This window comes from Cebus imitator, unplaced genomic scaffold (genome assembly GCF_001604975.1).
Source record: "Cebus imitator isolate Cc_AM_T3 unplaced genomic scaffold, Cebus_imitator-1.0 Scaffold673, whole genome shotgun sequence".
In the NCBI taxonomy this organism is placed as follows: domain Eukaryota; kingdom Metazoa; phylum Chordata; class Mammalia; order Primates; family Cebidae; genus Cebus; species Cebus imitator.
This window is the reverse complement of record NW_016107988.1, coordinates 338,291-348,090: the sequence shown is the minus strand read 5'-3', so window position 1 is coordinate 348,090 and position 9,800 is coordinate 338,291. Positions and strand designations below refer to the sequence as shown.

Below are 9,800 nucleotides of genomic sequence, written 5' to 3'. Positions count from 1 at the left end.
CGAGGGTGAAGGGGAAGCAAGCACCTTCTTCACAAGGCAGCAAGAAGGAGAAGAATGAAGAAGGAACTTCCAAACACTTATAAAACCATCAGATCCCATGAAAACTCACTCACTATCATGACAACAGCATGGGGGAAATCACCCGCATGATACAATCACCTCCCTCCCTCAACATGTGGGTATTACAATTTGATATGCGATTTGAGTGGGGACACAGAGCCAAACCATATCAGTTGCTAAAACTTAGATTCTTCTGCTCCAAGTCTAGAAGACAAATATAACACATTTTCTCTTCTCTTTTGTGCTTTTACTTTTTTCTTCTTTTCTAGCTAGTCTGGAATTTTATTTATATAGTTTCTGGGGAAAGTGTAGTAGGTAGCGCAGTTTCAAAATATGAATAGCTTTAAGAATCAATAAATTCCCAAATTAGCCTAAGAAGAGGGACTAACCTTCAAAAAGTAGCTTACAAAAGCTTATAAAAGTTGCTTATATATTCATAAGGCCTTTAGACTTTTTAAGTATTACTGTCCTGAATTGATATTTAATTTTAATAGTATTTGTCTTGCATCTCTAACAATAAAAAAAATGAAACCTTAGATTTTTTCTGTGTGTTTCCATTACAGGGTTTTTTGTCTTGGAGGCTCAATAGTAACGGTGTACTGAGTGGTAGATTTTATTATAGTTACTCTAGACCACTGGATACAGATCCACTACAAGTACATAGTGATAATCTGTATTATTAGATTGTGAAAAAATTGACTCTTCACAACGTTGAGCTTTCTTTTAAAAAATGAAGAAAGATTGCAGATATGCAACGTATAGTACAATTGAATGATTTTTAGAAGATAGTTATTTCCTCCAGGCTCTGGCTATACAGGCACAATTATATATCAAGTTCTCTTGAATTCCTTCTATTTCTAAAAACTATGGATTTGAAGTCAGGATGTTTTCAGAAGTCTATCTGGTTGTTAAAAATCCAAATAGATCAAACATTGTTTCTGTTTATATCTGTGTGACAACTAATACCAATTTGTGTGATTACAGTGTGAAGAAACTGACATAATTTCTCTGAGGAAAGTTTATTTCCCTGGAATTCGCCATTACCAATAAGCAATAGAAGCCCTAACCAGGGGCTTTTATTTTGCAATTATGCTTTTTCATCTTAATTTTAGTATATGTGCTGCCAAAGCAAGCACTACTTTTTCATAATCTAAGCAATAGCTAAGATTATGTGTGATACAGATAAAGGCTATCACCAGATAAACACCAACAAAAAGTTATTTTTATAGTGTCTTTCTGTTGTGATCTTTTAGTACCCTTCTTCCTTTTCTACTCCTCCTCTTCCACAAATATATGTTGAGTATCACTTCTATGATGCTTGAGGCATTAGGCACTTTAATAAGTAATCATTTAAGTCTTATCAGAATTTGAGTTTCATCATATGGTGTCCATTGTGTAGATGAGGATACATCCTTCATGAAGTGCAAGGTCACATAACCAAATGTGGAAAAGGATATCTTACTCTTGCTGAAAGGAACTGAACATTGAATGCTGCTGCATGAAGCCCAAGGCTTCAGTGGAGAACCTCAGAATCCAGATAACTCAGAGCCATAAGGCATGGTATTGGCCTCTCAGAAGTCAGAATAAATAAGTATGGGGGCTTCCCAGATTCTGAAGGCATTCATGACTCATTTCTCTAGGTTACTGAAATGAGTTCTTCAGTGGAAAACAACTGGGAAATGAGTGTCGTTGTCTACAGATACAAGATCTTAATAAAAGGCATCGTGAAATTGACCTTGGTGGGGAGACCCTGAAACAGGATCACGTGGCCTGAGTGAAGTCCTAACAATAGAGAAGATTATGTAGGAAGACACAAGAAAAACACAGGTAAGAAAAGGAATATTGACTGGAGCAGGGAATGCAGGAACATGTGTGAGTATGTATGCACATGTGTGTGTGAGTGTTTATGTACCTAGATAAATTTAGATGAGTCTGGAGAGTTAACAAGCCATGCTTGTATTTTACAAAAATACACTCAAGAAGAGACATGGGTTGGAAACCGCTGCAGAAATACAATAAGATATAGTGATGACATTAACCTAAGTTTATGATGATGACTTTGAAGAGAAATTCTAGGCCTTGCCTTAGAAAACAACACAAAAAAAGACTTGGTTCTTCAGGAACAAAATGCCCACAGAAAAACTTCACTATAAACAGAATTTGCTCATAGAGAGATGCATATATCAGTGCTTACTTGAATGAAATATATGCATATATTTCCATTTATAGATGGCTTCTTTCATCACTAGAAGAAAAGGTGCACTTCAAATGTACACTAGAAATATATTTACCTACAAATTTACTTATACCAGACAGTTTTACTTGCTAGTTTTGAAACATAAAGCAGTTGATTGAGTTAGTATTTTAAACTTATGAGTGCATTTTAAATTGCTGTTAATGAAATGAATACCTCAGACCCTAAAGCACAGTAAAAATATATTAAAAAAAAGAAAATTATTTGAACTTCAACAGATATGTAAGGATATTTGATGTAGCTTTTCTCACGCAGATCTATTTTGCACATGAGATTTGCCAGGGAGCTGAAGCTACCTCCTATTCTTCACTTGTTTATATGATTTGGTAATAGTCTGTTGTAATGAAGGTTTATGAACATGGCGAATATTTACATACATTCTACTTAGATATGATAAAATCGCATAACTCAAGTTTCACCTATGATTTTGATAAATAGTTTTCAAACTTGTTTTGGGGCTTTGATGGAATTCCAAAGGGGAAGATAATTTCACTATTCAAAAGTGTTAACATTATTTTTGCTACAGACTCCAATTTTTGGTTAACCAAATAATTGTTGTAATTATTTCATTACAATTTTAATATAAGAAGAGTTATACAATTCTATTTTTACTCAGCACATTTTGATTTTTTTTTTTTTTTTGACACAGGGTCTTACTCTGTCACCCAGATTGGAGTGCAGTGGCACGATCACAGCTCACAGCAATCTCTGCCTTCTGGGCTGAAGAGATCCTCCTAGTCATTCCCCGGAGTAGCTGGGACTACAGGTGCACATCACCACTCCTGGCTAATTTTTGCATTTTTTTTGTGGAGACCAGGTTTCACCCTGCTGACCAGGCTGGTCTTCAATTCCTGGGCTCAAGCAATCCACCCTCCTAGTTCTCCCAAAGTGGGGTGCGATTACAGGAATAAGCCAATGTGCCCAACCCCATTTCTCTTTTTAAGAATAATTCTGCTTTTATTTCTTGTTGTATGTATTTTTACGAATAATTGACATGATGATGTAATGTTCACAATGCTTCAAAAATGTGACAAAGTATATGTGAATATTAATCACATAATTGATAAAATATATGAAATAATGAAGCCAAAGCAAGTCATTAAGAAATATTTATAAACATTAGATACTGAATTTACAGATGTTGCTAAAGTTGAACATTCACGGGGCCATTCATCATAAATTCTGACTGATGTTTAAAATGAGAGGAAGAAATACCCAATTAAGTACGAAGTAGAAAATGGTCCAATCCTGCAATGCCCCCTCGCCGTGGTTGTTTGTATTTGTAAAGTTTCATTGCGCGTTCCATAGGAGTCTTAACAGAGTCATAAGTCCATCCCATCCTGGCAAACAGCTTTTCAATGACGCCAGGCATTTCGTAGCCCCTGCTTAGAATGAAATCCTTAAAGGCAATCGGTCCGTAAAGTTCGTCAAGAATGTCGGGTTCATCAGGCTTTTTAAGTAAGAGCTTGGGGTCAATCAAAGGTTCATCACTTCTTAGCTTTCTCCACAGCTTAGGCTTGAGGTACCACGCTCCATACCTCATCTTCACAGGTTGCGCAGTATAAGAATTTGGTGCTGTCTGCGATGTTCTCCTCCAGAATTTTTCCTTTGATAGTAATTTGACCTCATCCATTTCATCTAGCTCTATGTTGTACTGCAGCTCTGAGGACCACTTGTTTATCTTCTTTATCTGTTGGTCGTCATAGGTTGGTTTGCACTTGGGAGTAAAGTCGAAGAGATCCCTGATGGATTCTTCATCAGCTCCCATTTCTTCAGTCCACTTGAAGAAGTCACGGAGTTTTTCTGATGTGTATCTAAATTTAAGAGAATCCTTCCTTGTGCTTGGTGTATCTTCTGGAAACAGTGCTTTTAGAAAGGACGCTCGAATCTTGGGAGGCTCCGATAATTGTTGGGACACTGGAGCTTTGGGAGGCTCTGGGTGGAGATGAGACACTTCAGTCTTGGGAGGCTCTGGACGGAGACTGGACCCGCGACGAGTCTTGGGAGGCTCTGGGTGGAGACTGGACCCCCGATGAGTCTTGGGGGGTTCCGGGTGGAGAATGGACGTCCGACGAGTCTTGGGAGGCTCCGGGTGGAGACGGGACCCCAGACGAGTCTTCAGATGCTCGGAGCGGAGACGGGACACCCGACGAGTCTTCGGATGCCCCGGGCGGACACGGGACCCCCGACGAGTCTTGAGAGACTCTACGCGGAGATTCGATAAGTGAATCTCGGGAAGCAGGAAAACCTCGGGAAGCTGCTGGATGACTTCTGCAGAAAGGTATTTATCAGACTGGGTGGGTTTCTCGCTTGCCTTCACCCGGGCCTCACAACGAGCCCATACGTCCTTCAGCTCCTTCTGGGAATCCAGCAGTTTCAGTATGTCTAGTAGGAGATTGGACACCACACTAGTGTCGGGAGGTTCCGGGCTGGAACAGGGCCTCTGAGTCTTGGGAGGCTCTGGTTGGACATGAGACACTTCAGTCTTGGGGGGTTCCGGTGGGAGACTGGACGATCGACGACTCTTGGGAGACTCTGGGTGGACATGAAACACTCCAATCTTGGGAGGCTCGGGGTGGACACTGGATGATCTACGACTCTTGGGAGGCTCTGTGTGGAGATGAGACACTCCAGTCTCAGGAGGCTCCGGGTGGAGACTGGACATCCGACGAGTCTTCGGAGGCTCCAGGTGGAAATGACACACTCCAGTCTCGGGAGGTTCTGGGCAGAGACTGGACAGCTGAATCTTGGGAGGCTCTGGGCTGAGATGGGACACTCCAGTCTCAGGAGGCTCTGGGCAGAGACGAGATACACGAGTTTTGGGAGGCTCCGGGCAGAAATGGGACACTGCAGTCTCGGGAGGCTCCGGGTAGAGACTCGATATCTGACGAGTCTTGGGAGGCCCCAGGAGGAGACTGGACATTACAGTCTCAAGAGTCTCTGGATGGAGATGGGACAATCTCCTCTCAGGAGACTCTAGGCAGAGATGTGATACCGGAGTCTCGGAAGGCCATGGGTAGGATTCCCCACAAGGGTATTTACCAGGCTCGGTGGGTTCCTCGGTTGCCTTCTCCGAGCCCTCACAACAAGCCCATGCGCCCTCCAGCCTCCTCTCAGGATCCAGCACTTTCAGCACCTGTCGTAGGAGATCTGGAGGCATATCTTCTGCCACATCGGGGTCCATGGCCAAGGAATGCTCAGCCATCAGCTGGCCTTCCACTTCCTCTACGAACGCCTTCCGTGCTAGCTGGGCTGGCGACAGTTTGGAAAATAGGGCCGCTTCCTTGAGCGGCTTTTTCTGCCTGCTTTGTGGGTCAGCATGCGGACTTCTGCTAGAGATTTTGGGGAGTAAGAAGTCGTCCCGGCGACAAATGAGCATATCCTCGGGAGACGGACAGCCGTAGCGGAAGTCGTCCATGCCCTCCTTCACAAATATCCAGTTCTCGGTGTCTATGGGGGGCAACTTCATGCGCCTGTGCTTGCGCTCCGCGAAGCACTTGGAAGGCCGTTTGTCACAATACCGGGGAGTGGAGTCCATGCCCGGGGACCTCGGCCGGTCCTGCGGCCTCTGGTCCCCCATGGTGGTCCTCGCTGGGCTGCCACCTCTCCTGCTTCAGCGGTTTCCGATCCCTGCGGCTCTGGTCGCTAGGAGACCGCGAGCCATGCACAACCCAGGTTCTTCCGGGAGGCGGGGCAGCTCTGACGTCACATGCGCAGCCCAGATTCTAGCAGGTGTGTGGTGGAATCTCATTCTGGGTTTCATTTGCATTTCCTAATGACTGCTGGTATTGAACATCTCTATATTTGGTTATTTGTCATCCTTATCTCTCCTTGATTGAAGTTTCTGTTCAGATTTTCCCCATTTTTAAACCAGGTTGCTGGATATCATATTTAGTTTTGACTATTCTTGTTGTGTTCTACTTGTAAGTCCGTTATCACATATATGATTTGCAAAATTTTCTCTTCATCCTTGGCTTTGTCCCTTTCCTTTTCTTAACAGTGTCAAATAGAAGTTTTTTTTAAATTTGATTAAGTTTAATTTATCAATTTTCTTTTTTACAGATTTTGTTACTTTTGATGTATCTATGAAAACTTTGCATGTCCTAAGGCGATAAAGTTGGTTTTCATTTAAATCCATTATGATGTTTGTAAACAGCACAAGATATAGATCAAAGATTTTATTTAAAAAATATATTTATTGCTTACATATATCTGGTAATTTCAGAGCTATTTTTGTAAAGACCATCTTTTCTCCATTTGGAAACTGGTAGAATATCAGTTGTCTATATTTCTTGAGGATCAATTTCTGGGCAGTCATTTCTCTTCTATTGATTTTTCTCTCACACAAATTTCACACTCTGTTAACTACTTTAGCTTTATAATAAATCTAGAAATTGGGCTGTATTAGTTATTTAATACTGTTCTTTTTGGTTCTTCTAGGTCCTTTGAATTTCTATAGAAATTTTAAAATCAGTTTGTCAATGTCTAAAAAAGTCCTGTTGGGATTTTGATTAGGATTCTGTTGAATCTATAGATCAATTTGAGAATAATTGGCATATTAACAATAGGATGTTTTCTGACCACTGAGGAAGGTACATCTTTCTATTTTTTATGTGATTTTTCATTTTCTCAGGGATATTTTGTATTTTTTAGTGTATGTGTCTTTCACATCTCTTTTGCTCTAGTTTTTTTTTCTAAATATGGTTTTTGATAGTATTATATGCAGTTTTTTTAATTGCAATTTACAATTTTTTCTTGTTAGTATATATAAATATTGATTTTTGTATATCTATCTTCTATACCATGTTATACAACCTTGGTAAACTCATTAATTTCAGGATCATTTTTGTAGATTTCATTGAATTTTCTATGTATACAATAATGTCATCTGTGAATAAAGATAGTTTCCTTTTTCCATTCCAATATGATCATCTTTATCATTCCTCAACCCCCACTGATTTAATGTATTGACTGAAAATGATGAGAGTGGAAATCTTTGTATTGTTTCTGATCTTAGGGTGGAAGCCATTCTGTATGGTGTGAGCTGCAGGGTTTTTGTACACACATTTTCCCCTTTTATTCGTATTCTCAGAGTTTGTGACAAATGCTTTGTGTCAAATGCTTGGATTATCTAATAATTTTTCTTCACCCATTAAGATGTTCATACCACATTTCTTTCTTTTACAATTATGCTCAAATAATGAATTATAATGATCAAATTTAAAGTGGCATACATACTTTCAATTCTGGAGATAAACTTCACTTGGTTTTTAAACTTTTTAAATCCTCTGTATATGTTGTTGGGTTAAGTTTGCTAAAATATTCCAATTTTTTTTTCATCAATGATTATGAAGGATATCTGGTGATGGTTTTTCTTTGATTTGTTGTTTGGCTTTGTTATCAGGGTAAGGGTAATCAAAGAATGGTTTGAAAAGGATCATATTTTTTTTTCATTTTCTCAAAGCATTTGTGTATGATTGGTATCGTTTCTTCCTTCAATGTTTTGTAAAGTTCACAAGAGATGCCCTAGTTCTCAGGCTTTCTTTGTAGGAAGGATTTTTAAACTACAGGTTCAATTTCTTTAATAAGCATAGGGGTATTTAGATTATTTATTTATTTTATAATAAACTTGGTTAGTTTGTATATTTCAAGGAATATGTCTATCTCATCTATGTTATTAAAATTAGCATGTAAAGTGTTCATACTATTCCTTTGTTATTCTTTTTCTCTTTAGTGTACTTTAGGTTCTGGGGTACATATGCAGATCATGTAGGATTATTGCATAGGTACATGCATTGCAAGGTGCTTTGCTGCCTCCATCCTTCTGTCACCTATATTAGGTATTTCTCCCCATGTAACCCTCCCCAACTTTCCCGCCCCCAATGTCCCTCCCCTAGTCCCCACCCCCCAGCAGACCCCAGTGTGTGATGTTCCCCTCCCTGTGTCCATGTGTTCTCATTGCTCAACACCTGTCTATGAGTGAGAACATGGGGTGTTTGATTTTCTGTTCTTGTGTCAGTTTGCTGAGAATGATGGTTTCCAGGTTCATCCATGTCCCTACAAAGGACANAATGATGGTTTCCAGGTTCATCCATGTCCCTACAAAGGACACGAACTCATTGTTTTTGATGGCTGCATAATATTCCATGGTGTATATGTGCCACATTTTCCCTGGGCCCTGGACTTTTTTTGTTTGGTAGGCTATTAATTGCTGTCTCAACTTCAGCCCTTGTTATTGGTCTATTCGGGGTTTCAACTTCTTCCTGGTTTAGTCTTGGCAGGGTCTAAGTGTCCAGGAATTTATCCATTTCTTCCAGATTTGCTAGTTTATGTGCATAGAGGTGTTGGTAGTAATCTCTGATAGTAGTTTGTGTTTCTGTGAAATTGGTGGAGATAGCCCCTTTATCATTTTTTATTGCATCTATTTGATTCTTCTCTCTTTTCTTTTTTATTGGTCTAGCTAGTATTCTATAAATTTTGTTGATCTCTTAGAATATCCAGCTTTTGGATCCATTCATCTTTTGAAGGGTTTTTGTGTCTCTATCTCCTTCAGTTCTGCTTTGATCTTAGTTATTTCTTGTCTTCTGCTAGCTTTTGAATTTGTTTATATTGCTCCTCTACTTCTTTTAATTGTGACGATAGGGTGTCGATTTTAGGTCTTTCTTAGTTTCTCATGTGGGCATTTATTTCTATAAATTTCCCTCTAGACACTGCTTTAAACGTGTCCTGAGATTTTTGATAAGTTGTGTCTTCATTCTCATTGATTTCAAAGAACATCTTTATTTCTGCCTTCATTTCCTTGTTTATCCAGTCGTCATTCAGGAGCCAGTTGTTCAGTTTCCATGTAGTTGTGCAGTTTTGAATGAGTTTCTTAATCCTGAGTTCTAATTTGATTGCACTGTGGTCTGGTAGATTGTTATGATTTCCATTCTTTTGCATTTGCTAAGGAGTGATTTACTTCCAATTATGTGGTTGATTTTAGAGTACATGCAATGTGGTGCTGAGAAGAATGTATATTTTGTGGATTTGGGGTGGAGAGTTCTGTAGATGTCTACTAGGTCTGCTTGGTCCAGATCTGAGTTTGAGCCCTCAATATCCTTGTTAATTTTCTGTCTCTTTGGTCTGTCTAATATTGAGAATGGATTGTGAAAGTCTCCCACTACTATTGTGTGGGAGTCAAGTCTCTTTGTAGGTCAATAAGAACTTGCTTTATGTATCTAGGTGCTCCTGTATTGGGTGTGTGTATATTTAGGATAGTTAGCTCTTCTTGTTGCATTAATCCTTTTACCATTATATAATGCCCTTCTTTGTTTCTTTTGATCTTTTTTGGTTTAAAGTCTGTTTTATCAGAGACTAGGATTGCAACCCCTGCTTTTTTTTGTTGTTGTTGTTCTCCATTTACTTGCTAAATCTTCCTCCATCCCTTTATTTTGAGCCGATATGTGTCTTTGCATGTGAGATGAGTCTCCTGAATATAGCACACTGA

At 39.6% G+C, this 9,800-nt stretch overlaps 1 protein-coding gene across 1 annotated transcript; it reads right to left on the bottom strand.

The window, feature by feature from the left end:
* Window positions 1–3,533: 3,533 nt before the first annotated feature.
* LOC108295985 (putative protein FAM47D) lies at window positions 3,534–5,955 on the bottom strand. Its single transcript, XM_037734850.1, has 2 exons — window positions 4,563–5,955; window positions 3,534–4,508 (listed from the first exon to the last, which is right to left on the bottom strand). Exons 1-2 carry the CDS (start codon window positions 5,892–5,894, stop codon window positions 3,534–3,536), a joined length of 2,307 nt encoding a protein of 768 aa, XP_037590778.1. The 5' UTR covers window positions 5,895–5,955.
* Between the last annotated feature and the right edge of the window lie 3,845 nt (window positions 5,956–9,800).

Excerpts from the sequence above, each read along its gene's own strand:
- LOC108295985 (XM_037734850.1), bottom strand. The coding sequence starts at position 5,894 with ATGGGGGACCAGAGGCCGCAGGACCGGCCGAGGTCCCCGGGCATGGAC. Across the intron at positions 4,509-4,562 it reads TCATCCAGCAGCTTCCCGAG|ACTCGTCGGGGGTCCCGTGT; the intron begins GTTTTCCTGCTT and ends GAGTCTCTCAAG.